At 44.3% G+C, this 24,095-nt stretch overlaps 1 protein-coding gene across 1 annotated transcript in view; it reads right to left on the bottom strand.

Annotated features, from left to right (window-relative positions):
* Nucleotides 1–24,095, bottom strand: part of LOC111159665 (maestro heat-like repeat-containing protein family member 1) — a 72,021-nt gene that overhangs the window by 37,410 nt on the left and 10,516 nt on the right. The window contains 18 exon segments of the mRNA XM_022522214.1: nucleotides 1,199–1,288; nucleotides 2,374–2,509; nucleotides 2,944–3,023; nucleotides 3,387–3,509; nucleotides 4,064–4,216; nucleotides 4,576–4,698; nucleotides 6,960–7,076; nucleotides 13,444–13,548; nucleotides 14,164–14,216; nucleotides 14,736–14,895; nucleotides 15,625–15,668; nucleotides 17,720–17,864; nucleotides 18,683–18,727; nucleotides 18,935–19,051; nucleotides 20,139–20,212; nucleotides 21,181–21,291; nucleotides 21,805–21,883; nucleotides 22,451–22,549. Coding sequence (XP_022377922.1) covers nucleotides 1,199–1,288; nucleotides 2,374–2,509; nucleotides 2,944–3,023; nucleotides 3,387–3,509; nucleotides 4,064–4,216; nucleotides 4,576–4,698; nucleotides 6,960–7,076; nucleotides 13,444–13,548; nucleotides 14,164–14,216; nucleotides 14,736–14,895; nucleotides 15,625–15,668; nucleotides 17,720–17,864; nucleotides 18,683–18,727; nucleotides 18,935–19,051; nucleotides 20,139–20,212; nucleotides 21,181–21,291; nucleotides 21,805–21,883; nucleotides 22,451–22,549 — 1,854 coding nt within the window.

Consider the following 24,095-nt stretch of genomic DNA (forward strand, 5'->3'; position numbering starts at 1 on the left):
ATTCCATAAAGGATTAGTATCCAAATTTTATAAAGAACCTATACAACTTGACATACACAAAACAAATAATTCAATTAAAAATGGGCAGAAGAGGGACGCCTGGGTGGCTCAGTTGGTTAAGCCGCTGCCTTCGGCTCAGGTCATGATCCCAGCATCCTGGGATCGAGTCCCACATCGGGCTCCTTGTTCTGTGGGGAGCCAGCTTCTCTCTCTGCCTCTGCCTGCCACTCTGTCTGCCTGTGCTCACTCTCTCTCTCTCTCTCTCTCTCTCTCTGACAAATAAATAAATAAAATCTTAAAAAGAAAAAAAAGGAGAAGACATGAACAGACATTTCTCCAAAGAAAACATGCATATGACCAAAAGAAATATGAAAAGATGCTAAAATCACTCATCATCAGGGAAATGTAAATTAAAACAATAATAAGATATCACCTCACACCTGTCAGAATAACTAAAATAAAAAGATAAGACACAACAAAGTGTTGGTGAGGATGTAGAGCAAAAGGAACCCTCAAGGACATTTGGTGGGAATGCAGACTGGTGCAGTCACTTGGGAAAGAGTATAAAGGTTCCTCAAAAGAATTAAAAATAGAACTATCCTATGATCCAGTATATATACTGGGTATATATCCCCAAAATACAAAAACACTAGTTGGAAAGGTTATATGCAACCTATATTTATTGCAGCATTATTTATACTAGCCAAATTATGGAAGCAGCACAAGTGTCCACTGATAGATGAATGGATAAAGAAAATGTGAGATACACACACACACACACACACACACAAACACATGCACGCATGCACAGTGAAATATTATTCAGCTATAAAAAAGAATGAAATTTTGCTATTGGCTATTTGCTATTTGTAACAACATGGAAGGATCTAGGGCATATAACACTAAGGAAAATAAGTCAGCCAAAGACAAATACCACACGATTTCACTCACATGTACAATGGTATGTCTATAAACCAAGGGACACCAGGGGCTGCCAGGAATCACCAGAGGCTAGGAGAGAAGCTCCTTCACAGCTTCCAGTAGGAAGCAACCCTGCTGATACCTTGATTTTGGACTTCCATCCTTTACAGCTGTTAGAGAATAGATTTCTGCTGTTTGAAGCCACTCAGTTGTGATACTTTGTTACGGCAGCCTTAGGAAACCAATACACCGATTTCAAGGGCTGCTTCTCACTGACCTCCAAGGAGTACTGGATCCGAGAAGGCATCTCAAAAATAAGCGTCTCCATTAGCTTTAGAAGGGATTGCAGGGTCTCCCTGTACAAATCCTGAGGGGAGAAGAGAGAACTCAAAGAACTGCTGAGATGTCAGCCCCATCCCTCCTTCTAAACTTAGCTCAGTACTCTAGCTCTCCCAGGAAGCTTTCCTTGAGAAATTCTGCTCCACAGTTTCCCCTAACATTTAAAGTGCCATTTGTCTCCTATTAACTTGACCCAATTCTTCTGTTGTTTTCAGCAGAGCACAAATGTCTGCCTGTGCAGTTTGCCTAGTGGACTGGGAGTTCCCAGCTTACCCCAAACATGGGCAAATCCTGTTAAAATACCTTCCCTCTCTAACTATACCTACACTGAGGAAGGCCTCATGGGAATACAACCAGAGGAAACCCACCTCAGCCTTCTCTTTATGATACAGAGAATGGCACATAATATAAATAATATAATATAAATAAATATGAACTTCATAATATAAATAAATATGAACTGACAAAGAAGGATCACCAGACAGCTGAAGAAGAGGCCCAAACAGACCAACTGACCCTCAAAAAAGCTAAACTAATTCAGTAAATAGAAACTTTTATTTTTAAAGATTCTTACTAATACCCTCAAAAAAAATCAAGAGTTTGTGGCATCAATAAAACAAGAACAACCAATCAAGATAAATGAGTAATCAGAGAACATGAAAGAATTCCTAAGAATTAAACATACAAATGCAAATTAGTAAAGTGAATTGCTCTTCCTTCCCTCAAGGAAACACTAGAGGCTCTGTGGGAAATGGATTCAGCTCTCTTGCACCTGGGACTCTCTAAACTTATTTATCCATGCGCCTTTAGTAAAATCATGTCTGAACCTTTCAAACTGGTTTCAATTGTATAACAGTTAAAAATTAGATTTGAGTGTCCACTTCTGGGTCAGAATTTTAAAGTATGACAGCAGTAATCAATGAGTGCTCTCAAGAAGGAAGTACATATCATGAGGAACATTCAGACTATATGACCTGGTAACCTCTTCAGATGATTGCATTTTTATCAAAGAAGGTAGAAGAGCCTTATGTGTAACTGCCAAACCTATACTTCTCATCTTCTCTAAAAAAAAAAAACTGAATACAAAGAGACAAACGTCAAGGAGTTCATTACCACAGTGTCTTCAGCCTCCTGGGAACTGGATGCCTCCTTCAGCAAAATTTCTGTGGGTGGCAGGCAGAGCACACTCTTACAACATGTTCGGAGAAGATCTGTTCTTTCTTCCACCTCTATGAGGGGACTGAGATTCCTACGATCCAGGAGGAAGTAGCAAAAATGTAATGAAACAGTAATGCCTAGGAATAACAGCTGAGGAAGGTTCAGAGAGGGACAGGTGGCAGTAAGAAGTTACCAGAAGAAAAAGAAACAAAAGAAGAAAAAGGAAACAGTAAAGAAGTTTATCAACGCCAGGAACAGCCCTGAAAGCAAAAGAAAGCCTGAACCAGAAGCAACAGCAAATGCTTGTGAAGATGACAGAGGTGGTCTCTGCCAGGAGCTCCAAAATCCCATCTAAAAAAATCTTGGTGAAAGGAGGTGACAGATATTGTACGGTGGATGTATACTACTGCCTGGGGCCCCCTGTGACTAGAAGCAGAAGCAGAAAATGAGGTGAGGACAGACTAGGGAATAAAGGACTGAAACCCACTCAAAGCACGAAGACAGAGTGGCTGGAATACACATTACCTGAAGTCAGTGATGATATTCATCGCCCTCAGCCTAACAGAGCTGGAGATGGAATTCAATGGCTCCTCCCTGATTAACTCCTGTAATACACCCACCCAACCCCCCACCCCAGAGACCAAGAGGATATGAACATATTTTTCTTGCCTTCTTCCCCCTCCTCTCACCCCACACTGTATTCACAAGAACCTAGAACCTAGAATTTTCAGGGACTTCCAAAAACTCTGAAGGACAGCCCTTCTCTCCTACTCCCAAGCATACCTTCCCCACAGTACTCACACCCACCCTGAGGATAGGAAAGGGAACAATAAAGTAGGAAACGGACACTGGAAAATCTGGACTTTTCTACTCCAGGCCAAGCCCAGGAGCACTGCCCATCGTTTCCCTGAGGACCCACCCTCCCTCCTCCATGCATTTCCACCATCATCCTCCTGAGTTGTACTTACCACCATGAAGGTTACAATTTCTAGTTTCTGAACAAACTTGAACTGAAAGGCCATGGGCTGGCTGCTAATGATGTTTGTTAGCTTGCTCAAGGCGCCCAGGTACTCCAGCTTCAGGTTCTTATCCTGAATCAATCGGTATGCTCAGGGGTTTCCAAGGTAGGAATGATCCTGGGTTAAGGGAAAACTACCTACACAAAATCTGGGAGACAAGAAGCTAAGGCTTCCATAGCTTTCACTAGGCTGAGATCTTGCCTCTTCCCTCTGAGGACCGCTTAGGAAAGCAAAGCCTGTGGCCTCTTTATGGAGGAAGAGGCCAGCCCTCTTACCAACCTCTTTCTGGAGTTCCCATCTCATACTTACTCTTAAGTTAGGACCGACCTAGCTAGCTTTTTTATCACTCAAGTTATTGTCTTTTTACCAAGTAAATTCTCCTGAAAAATGTCTAGTTGGATGGTAAATGAACAGGAGTTGGGAAAGGCTTCTTCTCCTACCCTAGGGGCACATTTTCTGGACAAATGAAAGAGGTAGGAAAATTCTTTAGGGACTCCTTACCTCCTCTAAAGGAACTGCAATAGCCCCACCCCCCTTGTTCCATCCAAGGCCAGGCATTTTCTTGGAGGGGAAGGGTAAAGAAGGCAGGGAGGGGACACTGGAGAAGTAGAATAAGCAGGAAGTACCTTTTCGACAACGCAGTTGCGGTAGTGTTGGAGCGCCAAAGCCAGGATGTTGTCCAAATGCGTGACGATGCCTCCCTTGCTCTCGAAAATAATCTTGCTGTAGCTTAAGTAGATGATGTTACAAACCAACCCCCATTCTCTTTGCTGATGTTCCTGTAGGAGGAAGGGGGAAACTTGCCTTCTCTTCTTCTTAACCTCCTTGCCTGATGGGGAAACGGAGGTTCAGAGAGGAATGGATTGGCTAGATGGCCCAGAAGGGAAGATGGGGTTGTGGAATGGTGAACAGCTGGGAGGAAGGTGGTGCCGCTGGTGATACCAGGGCCTGAAGCATGGCCATAAGGGAGCACAGGAAAGGGAGAAGAAGATGAAACTTCCCCACAGTTGATCAGAGGGAAATACAAGCATTTATAGGTGAGTCACAAGGCCTCAGAGAAGTGGGAAGTCTGGAGTGATGGGGATGCTTCAGAAGGCTCTGTGTGGGAGGCTGGCAGAATTCCCAGGAATGCCATCACCTTCATTAGTTTGAGGATGAATGATGAGCCCTTGTCCGTGAGGATAGCACTGTACTCTTGAAGTTGGTCCAGGACTATCTTTAGATACTTCATGGACACGATACTCAGTGCCGTAGCAATGCCCTGTAATGGGGATAGCCTCAACCTCGTGCCACAGCTAAGAGTTAGCCAGGCACCCTTTATGCTCTCCCAAACCCAGGGATTTAGAGAGAGGAAGGGAGAGAGAGGGGAAAGAAAAGAAATGGAAGGAAAATTGGTTCCCCTGACTTGAACTACTTAAAATCCAGATGGAGAACCAAACATCCTTGCAAGAAATAATTCAAGAAGCAAATTACAAGAAACAGACTCTTAAATACAGAGAACAAACTGATGACTACCAGAGCGGAGGTCGGTGAGGCAATGGGGGAAATAGGAGATGGGGATTAAAGAGCAGACTTATAATTTTAAAAAAAAACCTCCAGAAAATAGATGATTAGATAGATAGATAGACAGACAGATAAAGAGGCACAGGGTATGTCAAAATTAAAGAGTCTGATTTTTTTATTTTTCATACTAATTGACAACATCCAGAAAAGCCTTTCCTGAGTATCATGGATCAGAGGAGAACCATGCCCTACAAAACGTTTGTGAACAGTGGGTCCTCATGTATATGAATTTATCTGTGAATTCAGTAGAGATTTGTTTGGTACTTAATGCATGGGGGTCGGGAAGAAGCAAATTATCACAGATTGTGAAAAATTAGAGTCACAGATTTGCAAAACCTTAGGAGTATCAAATCAAACACTGCAGAATAGAGAAGATTTATATGCACTAGTAATTCAGTGAAGGGTTTTGAGGAGGGGAGAGAAGGGAAGAACAAAACCAAGGCATGTTATCGACAGGATTGGATGGATAATCAGAGGAAATGGAAAAGAGAGAAGACATACAGATAATGCCAATATTTCTAACTCAGGAGAACAGGAAACAGCAGTAACTGACCAAAAGAGGCAGGTGGAAAGGGCACCTGTCCAGGGCTGGGGAGAAAGGAAGGAGGGAGTTCCTGCATGTGTCTTGTGAGACATAGTGGAAGGACAACTAAGTGAAAAATACTGTAGGTGGATACTGAGCATCTCCACCTGGCTCCCTACCAGGGGCACCCTGACGTCTCCCCATCAAAATCTTCCTCCCCATTATGTCTTCCTTTCCTGATCTCAGTGAAGGATACCACCTCCCAGCTGAGCATGCCAGAAACCGGGGAACTATCCTGAACATCCTCTACCCTCTTAATCGTTACCTGCTGTATCCAATCTGTCCTCAGGTGTTGGCAGAGAGGTCATTTGTACTTCCCTGGTATAGTCCCACTATATCACTGACTATTCTGTAGACATGCTCCCAAAAGTTCTTGTCTTGGAATATTATGTCAAGTAGGAATACCCACTTCCCTCTTCCTAATCTAGACCCAACTAGCCCAAGTCCTCACCCTCCCATACATCAGCCACTATATGTCTCTGTTACCACTCATATTGCCTTTAGTAAGGCTATTCTGTGTAGCCAGCTATCTTCTTCCTATATAAGTCTGTCTCCTCAGTGATACTGTTCCAACCTTGGGCTTGGAATATAACTGATGATAGTCGTGATGGTGATGGGTGCTGTGAGAATCTGGCAGGGAAGGGGCATTGGAGAGGGGATGCTTGAGAGGACGGCCACCAATTCTACCAGTAAGCAACACTTAGAGAGTGCTTGTGTCCCAGGCATTGTTCTCGGAGCTTGTACATTTTTAATACTGAAAACCACCCTATGACACACAGATTCCATAGTATTCCCATACGAAATAGATAATCTAAACCTAATCATGAATAGGAGACAAACAAAAAATGAGCTACATTCTACAAAACAAATGGTCTATACATTTTTAAATGTCAAGATCATGAAAAATAAAAGTTGAGGAGTGGTTCCAGATTAAAAATATTAAAGCTAAATGATAAATTGATTCTAAATTGGATCCCAACCAGAGGGGGGGAAATGTCTTTCTTTTGCTCTAAAAAAACATGGGCAGGACAATTGGCCATTTTCAGATCAGGTCTATAAATTAGATAATAGTACTGTAGCAATGTTAACTTCTTAATTTTGATCACTGTGCTTTGATTATGTAAGAGAATATCATTATATTTAGGTAGTACACCCTGAAAATGGATAAATGTGCATGACTGCAACTTCCTGAAATGATTCAGAAAATAAAATAATAATAATAAATAACTTGCCCAAGGGCACACAGTGAGAAAGTGGCAGACCTAGGATTCCAACAGGTTGTCTAGCTTGTCAGATCTCAGCTTTTAACTACTTCGTCATCCTGCCTCTTAAAGGAAAAAATGTTTCTTTCCCCTTTGCCAGTTCCTCCACCTCACCTCCCTCTCCCGCATATCTTCATGGACACTTTGTAGAATAGAGGAAAGCATCGTCTTCACCAGTTTCATATTCCTTGAGGTCCGCAAGGTAAATCCAAAGAATTTATACAGAAAAGCCTAGGAGGGGTGAAAGGGCAGGGTCATGCATAGCTTGGAATGAAATTAGGGTAGCTTGGGGAATAGCCATTACCCAAACTGGTTTTGAAACGGTCAGCCAGCATCTTCCCCACTGCCCTATCCTCCACACTGGCCCTCCTGTTCTCTGGGGGTCATCTGGGTAAGACAGTAACCCTAGAGAGCAGGGGCTAAAGCTAGAGATAAGAGAAAGCTGTATTTCTAATTTCTCAGCATCTTAGGGTACAGATCATCTCTTTAGGAACTTTCCCTGATCCATATAATTCCTATTTCCAGCTAGAAAATAAAACGTTCCTTACATCAATGTTTTACCATTTTCAGAGTACAGATCTTTCACCTTCTTGGTGAAGTTTATTTATATGTATTTTACAATTTTTGGTGCAATTGTAAATGAGATTATTTTCTTAATTTCTCTTTCCGATGCTTCATTAAGTGTAAAGAAATGCAACAGATTTATGTATATTATTGTTGTATCCTTCACTGAATTCATTTATCAGTTTCATGGAATTTTTAGGATATTCTGTATATAACATCATGTCATCTGCAAATAGTGGAAGTTCTATTTCTTCCTTGCCAACTTGAATGACTTTTCTTTCTTCTTCTTGTCTGATTGCTATGGCTAGGATTGCCACTACTATATTGAATAAAAGTGGTGAAAGTGGACCTCCTTATCTTGTTTTTTGATCTTACGGGGAAAGCTCTCAGTTTTTCACCATTGAGTATGATGTTAGCTCTGGGTTTTTCATGTATGGCTTTTCTTATGTTGAAGTATGTTCTCTCTAAACTTACCCAGCTGAGAGTTTTTATTATGAATGGATGTTGTACTTTGTCAAATGCTTTGTCTGCATCTATTGAGATGATCCTATGGTTTTGATCCTTTCTCTTATTAATGTGATCTATCATGTTGATGAATTTGTGAATACTGAACCACCCTCACATCCCTGGAATAAATCCCACTTGTTTATGGCAAATGATTTTGGATTCTGTTTGTTAATATTTTGCGGAGCATCTTTGCATCTATGTTCATCAGAGATCTTGGTCTGTGGTTTTCTTTTTTTATAATGCCTTTATCTGACTTTGATCAGGGTAATGACACTAAAAAATGGAAAGATATTCCATGCTCATGGATTGGAACAATCAATATTGTTAAAATGTCCATATTACCCAAAGTAATCTACAAACTAAGGCAACTCCCATCAAAATACCAACAACATTTTTCACAGAACTAGAATAATCCTAAAATTTGTCTGGAATACAAAAGACAGACAAACAAAAAACCAAAAAAGTAAATAAACAAAAAACCCAAATAGCCAAAGCAGTCTTGAATAAGAAGAACAAGGCTAGAGGTATCACGGTCCCAGATTTCAAACTTTATGACAAAGCTGTAGTAATCAAAACAGTATGGTACTGGCCAAAAACAGACACATAAATCAATGTAACAGAATAGAAAGTCCATAAGCAAACCCATGCTTTTTATGGTGGGTCAATTAATCTATGACAAAGGAGGCAAGAATAGACAATGGGATAAAGACAGTCTTTTCAACAAATTGTGTTGTGAAATCTGGATAGCCACATGCAAAAAAAATGAAACTAAACCACTTTCTTAAACCATACACGAAACTAAACTCAAAGCGGATTGAAGACATAAATGTCTCCATTTAGAACCATAAATTCTTTTTTTTTTTTCAAGATTTTTATTTATTTGACAGACAGATCACAAGTAGTCAGAGAGGCAGGGAGAGAGAGAGAGGAGGAAGCAGGCTCCCCGCTGAGGAGAGAGCCCCATGTGGGGCTCGATCCCAAGACCCTGAAACCATGACCCGAGCTGAAGGCAGAGGCCTTAACCCACTGAGCCACCCAGGGGCCCCTGGAACCATAGATTCTTAAAAGAAAACATAGGCAGTAATTTCTTTGACATCAGCCATAGAAACATTTTTTTTAAGCTATATCTCCTCAGGCAAGGGAAACAAAAGCAAAATTAAACTGTTGGGACTACACCAAAATAAAAAGCTTCTGCACAGTGAAGGAAACCTCCAACAAAACAAAAATATAACCTATTGAATGGGAGAAGATATTTGCAAATGTTATATTTGATACGGAGCTAATATCCAAAATATATAAAAAATAACTTGTACAACTTGACACCAAAAAAGCAAATAATCCAATTAAAAAATGGTCAAAGGACCTGAATAGACATCTTTCCAAAGGGGACATATAGATGGCTAGTAGACACACAAAAAGATCCCCAACATCATTAATTATCAGGAAAATGCAAATCAAAACCACAATGACATATCATTTTACACCTGTCAAAATGGCTAAAAATCAAAAACGCAAGAAATAACAAGAGTTTGTGGAGATGGAGAGAAAAAGGAAACCTGTGTCCTGTTGGTGGGAATGCAAGCTGGTGCAGCCATTGTGGAAAATAGTACAGATGTTCCTCAAAAAACTAAAGATAGACTAACCACATAGTCCAGCAATTTCACTACTGGGTAGTCACCCAAAGAAAATGAACACACTAATTCAAAAAGATATATGCCCCCGATGTTTATTGCAGAATTATTTATTTACAATAGCCAAGAAATGGAACCAACCAAGTCCATTGACAGAGGAATGGATAAAGATGTTTATCATCTTTATAAAGAATATTATCAGCCATGAAAAGAATGAAGTCTTGCTGTTTGCAAACACATGGGTCAATCTAGAGGGTATAATGCTAAGTGAAATAGAAAAAGACAAATATGACACGATTTCACTCAGATGTGGAATTTCAGATATGAAACAAACAAACAGAAAAAAAGAGGCCAACAAAAAAAAAGTCTTAAACACAGAGAATAAATTGGGAAGGTGGGTACGGGGACTTAAGAGTACACTTACTTTTTTTTTTTTTATAATTTTTTTTAAAGATTTTTATTTATTTATTTGACAGAGAGAGATCACAAGTAGGCAGAGAGGCAGACAGAGAGAGAGGAAGGGAAACAGGCTCCCTGCTGAGCAGAGAGCCCGATGCGGGGCTCGATCCCAGGACCCCGGGATCACGACCAGAGCCAAAGGCAGAGGCTTAACCCACTGAGCCACCCAGGTGCCCCAAGAGTACACTTACTTTGATGAGTACCAAGAAATGTATAAAATTGTTGAGTTAACATATTGTACATCTAAAACTAATATAACATTGTTGGTTATACTTGAACGAAAAAATAAGTTAAAAAAACAAATAAATAAATAAATAAATAAATTTTAATAGCAAAGAGTCACTTGAAAAAATTAAAAATAAAAAGTTCCGGGCGCCTGGGTGGCTCAGTGGGTTAAGCCTCTGCCTTCAGCTCAGGTCATGATCTCAGGGTCCTGGGATCGAATCCCGCATGGGGCTCTCTGCTCAGCAGGGAGCCTGCTTCCCTCTCTCTCTCTCTGCCTGCCTCTCTGCCTACTTGTGATCTCTCTCTGTCAAATAAACAAATAAAATCTTTAAAAAATAAATAAATAAATAAATAAAATCTTTTAAAAAAGTTCCTTAAATTTGCATAATTTAAAAATCAAAATAGCATAATCAAAAAAAGTATTTTTATGTAGTCTTTGTGTCTCCCTCTTCTGAATTTTAGCAGCCTTGATTCTTGCTTACTGTGCATTGCCCTGTCTACCTTGTAATATCCATATTTATGTACTCAAACACTTTCCTGCCTCAAGGTTTCCATATTTCCCATTTCCCCTGTCTGGAATCTTCCCTGGGTTGTTCAAAATGCTGTCTCACTCTCATCTTTTTGATCCTGGCTCAGTGAACCTTCCTTGACCTCCTAAATTCCTCTCTAAGCTCACCATCCTGATACTTTCATTCAAGGCTTCTTCACAATCACGAGTCATCTTGTTAGTGCATTTGTTTGGTTAATTCTTAACTCGCCCCAACCTCTCATCTCCAGTGATAAATAAAGCTCAGGAGCAGTGTACGTCCTGTTCTTTGCTCTACTCCAGTACTTACAGAGTGCCTGACACAGTAGACAGACAGGGTATACCACATGTTCAAGGAACATGTCACCTCTCCCCCTAGAATCTCCTCTCGACGGGCACTTTTTCTTCCTCTAGCAGATGCTCTTCAAGCCTTATCCAGAGCCGAAGTTTCCTTCCCTTCCCTGGCTGTGGGCACCATTGTGAGCAGTTCCCACCTGCAGTCTTTTTGGGTCCCTTTGCCTGGAGACACCTGAGAGTTACATCCTTCTCTCTCCCATCCCCGCCCCTTAACAACCATAGAAGCCTGGCACCGGTGACAGAGAGGTGGAGGGGTGGGGAGGTACAAAAGTCACCCCCCTCACTTGTCTCTAAGCAGGATAGACTCTACAGTGTAGTTTCCATCCAGATCTCCCCACGTCCTTTCTTAGCCTCTCCTCTTCTATCCTGCGTCCTTTACCTGACCACAGCTTCTCCTGAGAGCACTTTCTTGCCAAATCACTTGACAAGGACCCTCACCTTAGGCTCTGCTTCTATGAAACCTGACCTGAGGCACCTGGCTCTCTGCTTAGCTGGCAAATGACTGCTTAGCTGGCACACTACTCATCTTCCCAGACTTAATCATTTGTCTGTAGAGTGACAAATCTTCCCAGTTTGCCCAGTACTGAGGCATTTCCTAGTATGCTGGACTTCTTCTTTTTTTTAAGATTTTTTTTTTATTTATTTGACAGACAGAAATCACAAGTAGGCAGAGAGGCCGGGGAGGGGGGGCGGGGGAAGCAGGCTCCCTGCTGAGCAGAGAGCCCCATGCGGGGCTCGATCCCAGGACCCTGAGATCATGATCTGAGCCGAAGGCAGACGCTTTAACCCACTGAGCCACCCAGGCGCCCCAGTATGCTGGACTTTTAAAGCTAAAACCAGGACAGTCCTAAGTGAACTGAGATGGTAGACCACCTTTGAGAAAGTTTTTCTGGCCAGCCCCATCGGGCCAAGAAAATAGCTCTCCCCTCTGCTCCCAAGCATATAGCGCACATTCCAGTCTCGACAATTACTGCACTTACAATAATCCACTCTCTCCTCTGCTCACTCAAGCGGTGATTTCCTGAAGGCAGAGTCTGTGCCTTTTGTGTGAGTACCCTGTGCCTAGTCCATGCCTGCTGTGCCATAAGCATTTGTACATATTTTTAATAACTTAATTAATAAGATCAGGATCCCTTCTCGCTTCATTCTTCCATCCACAAAGCTTTGCACATAGCAGGTGCTTCATAAACATTTGTTAATAATTAGAGAGATAATATTCAGTCTTGGAAATAAGGCCTCTTCCCTGGAGATCCCCCAAAGCCCAAATAAAATGTTGCTTGGCGACAGGAAAACAAGATTAAAAAATGAAGAAACCTGGATTCAGGTGCCAATTTTACCAATAAATTGCTTAAGGCTCTAAATCCCTCTAGATTAGGTTTCTCCATCTGGGAGTCGGGATAATGAGTCGTCTGGTTACTTGGTCTTTTGAATTTTACAAAGCAACTGCACAGGTGTCTTTGTCTATCCTCACCCACTCTCCTGTGATCGGAAGTCATTTCTGCTACTGCCCAAGTGAGGCTACTGAAATCTCACAAAGGCTAAGACACTTACCAGGAGTGCAGGAAAAGCCAGGACGGGAACGAGACCTTCACCAGAACAGACCTTGAGGTCTGTGAGCAAAGGAGCCTCTTCCCTAGTCAGCTCTGCAACCCCAACATCACATATACTCCCTGATCCACAGTATGACCTCAGATATTACTTGAACTAACTTGCTTCAATCTGACCCTTAGGTCAATGATCTTTCCACTGCACCCAAGTACCAGCTCTATTCTTTGACCTCTGAATGACTGGGAGGTTCGGTTAAGACAACAGATGGCAAAGTTCTTGATAAAACCTTAAACACGGGATGCCTGGGTGGCTCAGTTGGTTGGGCGGCTGCCTTCGGCTCAGGTCATGATCCCGGCGTCCTGGGATCGAGTAGTCCCACATCAGGCTCCTTGCTCAGCGGGGAGCCTGCTTCTCCCTCTGCCTCTGCCTGCCATTCTGTCTGCCTGTGCTCACTCTCTCTCTCTCTGACAAATAAAATCTTTAAAAAAAACAAAACAAAACAAAACACCTTAAACACTAAGCAAATGTTAAGACATTGATATTTTTGCTGTTTCTGTGTGACCGCTAGCTCCTGGTACGCTCCATCCTTCCATTCCCCGGGGCCCAGACACATGGGCTGGGTTTTCCCACAAGGCCTGTCCTTCGTGTACATTTCTGTACTCCTTCCCCACCAAACTCCTCCACACCAGCCTCTACCCCCACTTCCCTCCTTGCAACTACCACCAGCTGCCTGATATGCCCACCTGTGCGCGTGCGCACACACACACATACACACACACACCTTCTCCTCACCATCGCTGAAATAATTTATCCTCTCCAAGACAACCTTGATGAGTTGCTCCAGCCAGCTGTCATCATTGATGGCCACTAACGACTGGCTTGAAAACTGAGTAAGAGGAAGGGAGAAGAGGACCACACAGAGCAGTGGCTGGGCTTTTCTGCCTCATGGAAGGGGTCAGAAAGAAGCAAGAGACAAGGGGGCATGGTCTGTGAATATGAAAAAAGAGCTCAAGAAATGGGGAAGAGCTGAGATACATAGGGGGGGTTAGTCAGGGCTGGAGAATAACAATATAGCGACAATGATGGTAATGCCAACTCTATGTGTGAAACCCTTTATAGTTTGCAAGGCTCTCCTTTTCCTGTATTATCCTATTTAATTCTGGGAGATGGAAGTTATTTCCATTTTGCAGATGAAGGAGCTGAGGCCGGCAAAGGCTAAATTACTTGCCCAAGGACACAAAGCTAGGGCCCCATTCCCATACTCTCTCTTGACCATACAATTTTGAGGGTGTGGAAGGTAAGATAAGGTCTAGGATATAGTCAGAGATTCCAATGTAGAGACCGGGAGTCCTCTCAGAACCTCAGAAAGAGGTTCTCTTGAGTAGGGAGGTCCCTTGATCATGTCTCTAGCTCAGGGGGTCTGGGGCCTCTTCTCCTTAAGGATCCTAAAGAGGGGAAGGAAGGCAAGTGTGGAGAATGGTATGTCTCTTAGAGTGCGTACCTGGAGCAGCCTGTCCTCCCACTCCTCCTGATCCAGATCCTTCTTAGTGTGATCTAGGAAAGAAGAGAGTTATAGGGACCTGCCGACCAGAAGGCCCCAGCCAGGGAAAAAGAACCAACATTTGAACACCATTCCAAGGGTTTTTTTTGCCCATCATCTCATTTAATTTTGATCGCGATCCTACAAGATAATTGTTCCCCCTTCTTTACAGAGGCTCCAGGAAATGTATGACTTTTCAAAGGTCAAACATACCCAGCTGGCAAATGTTAGAGCAAGGATACGAACTTGGGTCTCTGGTTCCAAAACCCATACTCTTTCCCAGTCCTCTGAGCACAAGAAAGAGTGTTCTGGGAAATCTGGAGGCACAGAACTCTGGGCTGCATATCTGCTCAGTGCAGAACATGGTCCAAACAAGCAGACCTACCCAAATGGCATCTCAGAAAGACAGAGAGACTGGTCCTGGTTCTCCTCACCCCAGGGAAGATCCATCCTGCACCTCGGGACTTCATCTCTTCTGGATTCTGCCCCAATGCCCCAGCTCCATTCCTCCCACCTCTCAGCCAACCCCTCACCATCCAGAATCTGCAACATCTGGGGGATCTCCTTCATCCACAGCTGGCCCACATTTGAGTTGATAACAGGGTGCAAGGAGGTGATAGGATGCAGGGCATGTAGTAGCCTTAGAGAGCTTATCCCAAGCTCCCTTTCATTATAGGACTTCAGGGAAAACACCTGAGAAACGAGAGAAGCAAGTAGGAGGCAGAGAAAGGATTGAAGGGAAGAGAAGGAAGAAAATCAGAACAAACCCATAGAATGGTTTCTGAGGCTTAGAGCTGAGGCTTAGACCCTTCCTATTCTTTTCCACCTGTGAACTCCTACATGTTCTGCATGGTGCTCTCAAAATGTTGCCTCCTCTCTGAATCCTGGAGACCAAGTCTGCCCCTTGCTCTACTAAGAACCCATCGTAACTTACGGGTTCCTCTAGTAGCATCTATCACACTGCATTCTGGGTGGTTATTCCCAGGCTTGTCTTTCCCACTAAGTCTGTGAACACTTCAAGGGAAGTTCTATACCTTGTCTTTCCAAGTGTTCATAATGTCTAGAACATTCTCAAAGCATTCTTGCTGAGAAAATGAGATCCAGAAAGGCATGCAGACTTGCCCAAGATCAGCAGAGAACAGCTCACTATAAGGCCATGTAGGACACAGGTCAGGCCTTCCCCAGCCTCACCCCTTCCTCATCTTCAGGTCTCAGCACTATGGTCCCAATTCCGTCCTCCAAGCTGTTTGATCATCTCTCCCCAAAGCCCCTATGCTCTTTGACCCTACCCCTTATTCCATGCCCAGCTCAATGCCTGGAATAGCTTAGTACTCAACTATTTGTGGAATGAGGAGATGGATGGATGGATGGACGGATGGATGGATGGATGGACAGTATTCATCCTCTACATTTATCACTTACCACAAGATGGGTCAGAAGTTTCTGTGGGGAGATGAACTGGGTAGCTAAATTAAAGAGAGAATAAAAGAAGAGGACAGAGTCAGTGTCAGCTCCAGGATGCCCAACCTTCAGCCCCTTCTCCCACCCAACAGCCCACCACCCATTCTTCAGGGCAGGAGAAAAAGCAAAGTGGAGAGCGATTATTGGTGCCATTGCTATGGGGATTGTGACATTCTGACTTACCCTAAAAACAGGCCATTTTCAGTATAAAACATACACACACACACACACACACACACACACACACACACACACACCTTCTACCTGTCAGAATGGCTACCATCAAAGACAAAAAATAAAAAGTATTGGCAAGAATACGAAGAAAAAGGAACCCTCGTGTACTGTTGCAGGGAAAACAAACTGGTGCAGCCACTGTGGAAAGCAGTACGGAGTTTCCTCAAAAAACTAAAAATAGAAATCTCATACAATCTAGTAATTCCACACTGGGCATTTACCGAAAGAAAACAAAAACACGAATTTGGAAAGGTACAGGTGCCCTTCTGTTTACTGCAGTCTATTTACTGCAAGAGCCAAGACATGGAAGCAGCCCAAGTGTCCGTCAATAGATGAACGGATCCAGAAGAGGTGGTCTGTACACACAGACAAACACATACAGGGAATATTACTTGGCTCTGAAAAGAATATCTTGCCATTTATGACAACTTGGATGGAACTCGAAAATGTTATGCTAGGTAGAAGTTTGACAAAGAAAGACAAATACTGTATGATTCCACTTATGTGCGGAATCTACAAAACTAAACACATGAACAAACAAAAATAGAAACAGAAAGAGAACCATAAATATGGAGAACAGACAGATGGTGGTCAGAGGGGAGGGATGGGCAAGACAGGTGAAGGGGAGTAAGAGGTACCAACTTTCAATTATAAAATAAATGTCATGGGGATGAGAAGTAGAGAATAGGGAATGTAATGAATAATCTTGAGATGACATCTATGGTGACAGATGGTGAGCATACAGGAATGTATAGATTGTCAGATCACTAATATTTTTAAAGATTTTTTAAAAAGATTTTATTTATTTATTTATTTATTTGAGTGGGGAGAGTAGAGAGAGAGAAGAAAAGGGAGACGCAACCTCCTTGTTGAGCCAAGAACCTGACACGGGGCTCGATCCCAGGACCCTGAGATCGTGACCTGTGACAAAGGCAGACACTTAACTGAGTGAGCCACCCAGGATCCCCCATACAGAACACTGTATGTCACTTATACCACAATAAAATGATTTAAATAGAGAGACAGACTAGGGAAGAAAGGCATTGTCCAGCGGAAGCATGGTAAACAGTTACCACTCGTGAGTGTGTCCTATTAGTTTATACCTTGAAAGGATCTCCCACTATCCTGAGAAGTTCTTATCTAGGCACACATTTTCATGCCTTTCATATTTGAAAATCCTAGGTCTACCTTTTAAATGTCTGTTGTTTACACTGATTATAATCAGGACTCTCAACACTGGGAAAGTCATTTGCTACCTCTCCTTCTTTTAAACCCTAACAGAGAATGCTTATTTTCCAAACACACAAACACCCACACACCCCAAGTAATGTGCTGAACAGATAGCCTCACCCTGACTCTGACTCCCCCTGGAACTAGCGGTCAGGGATCGGGTGAGCAAAGAGTGAGGCTCAGAGTCGGGGCAAAGAACTAAGGGTCAGGAATGTCTGTGTACGCATTACTTTGTAATTAACAACAAAGTTTGTGCATCTCTACTCCAGTGTTTCAAGACAAGGAATAGAGGAAAAAGGATCTGTTGAGGTGGGGGGGGGGGCGCTCTTGCCTCTCTTCCAGAAGAATCCCCTTTTCATCCATGTGAAGAGCCAAATGGCATCAAGCTGCTGCCCTAACCCTTTGCCTTCCCCCTCCGTCCAGGCCCAGGTTCACAGCTGTGCTCTCCTGGCCCTCCCAGCAGATCTGCACCCTCTCCCCACACCCATGACCCCTCCAGAGTCCCAGTCCCTCTCCCACCCTCCCCTCCCGCCTGTGGCAGCCTGCTTCACAACTGCCCCCTCTCCACGGTCTCCTTGACCTGTGTACTTACGGCGGAGGTGAAAGCTGCTTAGATAGGGAACCTGGCCCAGGGACCGGGCCTTCAGAGCCATGTTTGTGGCTGTCTTACTCAGCAGCACGAAGGCCAAGGTGTTGCTGGGCTGGCATGCCAAGGTGATCAGTTTGGGCAAGGACACCTGGCAGAAGAGGTGGCAAGGGGATTCGATGTCAAGCTCCAAATCAGTCCCAATCATAAGTTCTCTAACCCTATGGCTTTATCCTCCTTTCTTGGAGGGGCATTTGAGACCTGTATACACAGCCCCCTCCATCTCATTCATAATCCCCCTTTCTTCTCCCCCTCTCCTCCTTCCCCCTACATGTTGGTAAAACACAACCAAGGTACTGATGAAAATTACAACAGGAAGGACTTGATTAAATAGAGGGGCTTCTTGAAATGTGGAATTGTGTGACTTGTCATCGCCTTCACAGGGGGGCATTCCGGGGGCAAAAGACATGCTAGCTGTCGAGAGACAGCTTGCTGGGAGGGAGAGGGGGGTGTTTGGGAAGAAGAGTAAATCACAGCTGTCCTTTGCTTCCCATGGCCCCTGACTCAGCTCTGACCCACACAACAACTCGTAGAGTCTCCAAGAATCCTTAGAGGCTGCTAAGAGCGGGCAGGGTGGATAATCGCCCGTCTTTTTTAACGGGAGAAACTATAGCCGGAGAGCAATTTACTCGAGATTTTATAGCCAGAAACCGGCTGAGCAAGACCCAGGCTCAGGCCTCCAGGTTTACCACCCAGTGACCCTCTGCTCCACTGAGCCACTTCTCAGTGGAGCCCCAGACACTCGAGTGGGAACAGACAGAGGTGGGGAGGGTAGAAGGGACAGTACAGGGGGTTAGGTGGAGTGGGGGGAAGAGGGGAGACAGAGAGAAGGCAATCGGGGGGTCAGGGTATCTGGGCAGCCAGGAGAGGAGGAGATGAAGGAGCCTCTTTGACCCTAGCTGCTTGTACCATCTGTAGGATTTCGGAACACATTAGTTGGATGTCCTCTTCATTCTGGAATAGGAAAAGATTTAAATCTGAAACCAATGCTAGCTGAGTCTTCTGGTTCAAGGCCTCCCCTGCCTCACTGCTCAGAGTTTTAGACACCAAAGCCCCTTCCCACTGTGCCAATGATGCCCTCTTCTTCTTTCCCTTCTGCTCCCAAACCTGCCCTTCTCTTGCTGCCACCCTCTGTCCCCTCCCTGCCTGGCCCCTGCTCACAGAGCAAGCAGACTCGCTGAGCTTGATGACATAGTTGATGATGACATTCCCCTGGGGCATGGCCAAGTAGTTATGCCGGCCCAGCATCTTGATGAAGTTCAGGAGGGCCTTCCGCACCTGTGGGGGGTAGTTTGGGGGGGGGGGCACCTATCACGTGACAAGATAGGAAGGCACATCAGTATGACCTTTCATGTTCCAGGTGAGAACACAGAGGACAAGAGCCTGTGACAGGACTCTTCAAGGGACTCAGATCTCCCAACTTCAAGCCCAGTGTGACTCTTCACTGGTCTCTAAGTGATGACAGACAACCCTACTCGACCCTGAAGTTCTAGCCTATTTCAGTTCTTACCATTCTCCTGAAGAACTGTAAGCACTGAGCTTGACCACGCCTTACATAAGATAAGTAATGGACAGAAGTGTTGGGTAGGGAGAAATCAGAGTCCAGGAGAAGTCCCATGTTCTGGCCTTCATAGGGAAAGCCAGAAATGAATCCCACAAGTCCTGAGGGCCCAGCCCTCAAGATCCCAGTCTCTCCATCAACCTTCTGAAGATTTAGGACTTGTTTTTTAGGGATGGTGCCATTGTTGTCCACCTGGCCCCAATTCAGAGCTGGGAGCAGTATTCGCTGCCTCCAATCCGGGCAGAGGTTGTTAAAAATATGGTGCCACGGACCCCATCCTAGATATGACGTTTGAGGTCTTCTTTCCCCAAGAAAACTGAATTTTTAGGGGGCAGATTTAGTATGCAGGGTGCCTAGGTGGCTCAGTGGGTTAAAGCCTCTGCCTTCGGCTCAGGTCATGATCCCAGGGTCCTGGGAACGAGCCCTGCATCGGACTCTGCCCCGCGGGGAGCCTGCTTCCTCCTCTCTCTCCCTCTGCCCGCCTCTCTGCCTACTTGTGATCTCTGTCTGTCAAATAAATAAATAAAATCTTTAAAAAAAAATTAGTACTCTTTAGAGCTCTGTGTCCCCACTGACAAGGCTCAGAAAATAGGTAGGAACCACCTGTCCACTTCTCAAATCCTTCTCAGGCTCCGAAGAGCTCACATGTAACCCATGGGCAGAGTCTGAGGCCAGGGCGGGCTTGGTAAGGGGATGCCTTACCTCTCTCATCCATGAACAGCCTCCCCTCTCCATTTGATACAACTTCAAGGTCTCAAGAAAGCAACTGCCCTCCCGGCCCAAATATTCCGCCTTTCTGCTTACTGGTTTGAGATCGTCCTGAATCATGATGATGACGGAATGCATCACTTCATTCTTCAGTTGCTCTGTCTGGGGCACTAGAGAAAAGACACACACGCAGCTGGGGATCAGTCTCCTTCCACCTCCTCTGTCGTATTGGGAGGCACAAGACAGACAGACAGGTGGGAGGAATTCCAGGTACTGTCCTGGTCTTCGAGGACCAGATAGAGAACCCAAAGATTATCTCCACCATCCCTCTGCTTCAAACCAGACTGAAGAGTGACAAAAAACGGGATTTTCATCGAGCTGGCTTTGGAGCCCCAGCTCTTTCCAGTCTCCTACGAATGCCCACGACCCCAGTCAAGCTGTTCCTGCAATCCCCACTGCCCCATACACCACAACCTTTAAAACTATGACAACTGTTCTTCTTTATGTAAATTCCCTCTCCTAACTCACCATTACAATCTCCTTCCCTGCTCCAGAGCCCATCCCATCTCCCCACTGACCCCTTCTCCATATTCCTTATTGCAAATAACCATGGTCACATTTGAACAACTTTTCACGTATTACCTTGCATTGTTTCGCACTCCAAACACAATAGTGAACTCTTTGAGAGCAGGGACTATGTCTTATTTGAGTGTCTGTTTTCAGTGCCTTGCACTCTGCTAGACACAGAGCAAAGGTCTAGCAAACGCTGGATTGGAGTTGAAGCTTGTTCCCCAAGATCATAATCACAGACTAAACCACTACAAAACTCACTGCATATTGGGGAATAGTCTAAGTACCTCGCATCCATTTTCTCAACTAACCTTCACTAAAAAACCCTAAAGGCAGGTACTAGCATTACCTTCATTTTCAGGTGAGGAAATAGAGGCACAGACTAAAAGCAATCTGCCCTGGTCTACACAGCTAATAAGAAGTGAAGCCAAGATTTAAACCTACTGAATTTACTTCGAGTTTACATTAAGTTTAAAACTGTGACTTGAACTATACGTGGGACTGTTTCCCAGACAAAAGAACTCTCACAGGAAAGAAGATCCCCAAGATTAGGCAAATGGCCACTCACCTTCCGGGAACACATCCATGAAAACTTGAAGGGCTGATACTATCTTGGCTGGATCACTGGTTTGCATGGTCTTTTGTATTAAGAATACCACCTGATCATTGTATAACTTGGCTATCAGAAGGGGGCAAATACAAGGGAATCAAGAGTATGTTTAACTAGCGAGTGGTAAATAGAAGTAAATCATGCTTCCGGGAAACCATGATGTCATGAACCAGATAAATTAGGGTCCTTTAGGCTGGAGAAAAGGAAGAGGATAGGCATCTAGCTAGATGCTTTCCTTGAGCTGGGCTCTGTCCCTCCCCTGCCCCACCATGTGCCCTCCCATAGGTCAGCACGCCTCACATGATCATTAGTGTTGTAATGACAAGATCACCTTTCTAAGCTGGGATTCATTGAAGGAGAAAGGGAAGCCAGCTTCAGGTGAAGGGAGTGGAGCTACGTCTTTGCCTCTCAAGATTCCTTGAATTTCAAGTAAAGCTCACACGGATTACTTTGCATCTCTTCTAGAAGGATGGAAGCCCCTTATGAGAACCTAGGTCCCTGCTCTGGTCCAGGGAGACATGAAGGTTACTCTAAGTGCCCACCCACACAAATACCTGGGGTTAGGGAACTGTGTTAACTTACATAGGATGTAGAAAGCCTTCAGGGCAAGGATATGGTTCCGTGCAGAGTGAGGATCTGACTCCTTGACTGTTTCACTCAGCTGTGGAGAGACCAAGGCCATCAGACCCAGGAGGACTGAAATTAGGGGCCATGGGTGTGGATGGAGGAACCAAGGCACCATGGAAAGTGTGGAGCTTAGCCATAAAGGGGAATAGGAAAACAGACCCAGGAATCCACATTCCCAGCCCCAAAGAGAAGACAGTGGCAAGCAAATTAAACATACAGAAGATAATACCTATTTGCAAAATGTTCAATTACCTTCTTCTTACTCTAGGCTGCAACACAGAGGCCCTGACATTTCCCACAGACATGATGGGGTGCTTTGAACCTCTTGCCCTTTAGCCAGAGATTAGGGGGAGCAACAAAGTTCTGTGACCTTCAAGGAACACACAGAACGTACCCAATTTATCTCATGGAGAATATTCGAGTCAATGCCCAGAATCCAGACATTTATCTATTCCAGGGAAACCTGAGATGTGTATGGTTAAGGTTACCATGTGAAAGACACCTGCCTTTATGGAGGTTGTGACCTGGGCTGTGGGAGCCATCGCCTCCAAAGAAGAGAGAAAAAGCAAGCCCAGGATGCTTCTAGCCCCACAGCACTCACCTGATTGAACAGCATGTCTGTAATATTTTCCAGCTGGGATTCCAAGTTTATACCTCCACAGCCACTAAGAGCCAGAGCATCCATAAGTTGGTAAATACACTGTGTGCATAAAGACAGAGTAAGCATAAGTTAGCCCAGACTTGCCACAGCCTCTGCAGAAATCCTCTGTCCTCACATCTTCTCTTCAAGGATGGGCCAAGTCATCATGGTTTCACACTGCCCTCTTGGATCCTTCCAAAAAAGGCTCAGGGTCTAATTCTTTCATAGCCAAATACAGCCATGACCTGCCCTTCCCCCTGACCCAGTAAACTACACTTACTTCCAAATAATCTCATTACTCCACAGAAAACTTTAGGGAAAGTCAACATTTCGAGTATTGGCTGACTTCAAAGGAGCAGGGTAAATTAATCAGAGCCAAAGCAAGAACTGATTCTACGGTTCTATGACTTAGAAAATTCTGAAAACTGAGTCTAAAAGACTACATTTCTACTCTCTGCCTGGTGGTTTCTTTTTTTTTTTTTTAAGATTTTATTTTTATTTTATTTGACAGAGAAAGAAAGAGATCACAAGCAGGCAGAGAGGCAGGCAGAGAGAGGGAGGGGAAAGCAGGCTCCCTGCTGAGCAGAGAGTCCGACGTGGGATTCGATCCTAGGACCCTGAGATCATGACCTGAGCCGAAGGCAGAGGCTTAACCCATTGAGCCACCCAGGTGCCCCTACCTGGTGGTTTCTTATTATTTTGTGGGTTCTTCTTATCACTGGTATACAAGAGTTCTACAGATAACCTTAGTTTTCACATGTGTAAACATGCCATTTGATTTTCTTAAAACAGGCTTATTAACATCTGATACCAAAAACGATATATATCTAAGGTGTCCAGGGGCGCCTGGGTGGCTCAGTGGGTTAAGCCTCTGCCTTCGGCTCAGGTCATGGTCTCAGGGTCCCGGGATCGAGCCCCGCATCAGGCTGTCGGCTCAGCAGGGAGCCTGCTTCCCCCTCCCCCTCTGCCTGCCTCTCTGCCTGCCTGTGATCTCTCTCTCTCTCTCTGTCAAATAAATAAATAAAATATTTTTTAAAAATAAAGTGTAAAGTTTTGATAAATGTATACACTCAGGAAACCACCACAATTAACGTAAGGAACATACCCACTACACCTGAAGTTTCCTCTTAGGTCTTTGTAATTTCTCCTTCCCTCCCGTTCCAGCACCTTTCCTTTCCCCCGGCAAACATTGATCTGCTTTCTGTCATTACAGACCTTCACTTCCTTTTTAAGAAACTGCCAAACCGTTTTCCGAGGTGGTTTGTCAGTTTACATTCTGACAGATGTGTAGTGGCATCTCGTGGTGATTTTAAAGTCCCTCACGTCTATGCAAGGTTGAGCAACTATTCCCATGGTGACTGTCTTGTTATCTTCATATCTTCTTTGGTGAAGCAGCTGTTCAATTTTTTGGTCTGCTTTTTAAATTTTTTTTTTCTTTTTAAAGATTTTATTTATTTATTTGACAGAGAGAGATCACAAGCAGGCAGAGAGGCAGGCATAGAGAGAGGAGGAAGCAGGCTCCCTGCCGAGCAGAGAGCCCGATGCGGGACTCGATCCCAGGACCCTGAGATCATGACCTGAGCCGAAGGCAGCGGCTTAACCCACT

This window comes from Enhydra lutris, unplaced genomic scaffold (assembly GCF_002288905.1).
Source record: "Enhydra lutris kenyoni isolate GAN:26980312 unplaced genomic scaffold, ASM228890v2 scaffoldscaffold69, whole genome shotgun sequence".
Taxonomy (NCBI): Eukaryota; Metazoa; Chordata; class Mammalia; order Carnivora; family Mustelidae; genus Enhydra; species Enhydra lutris.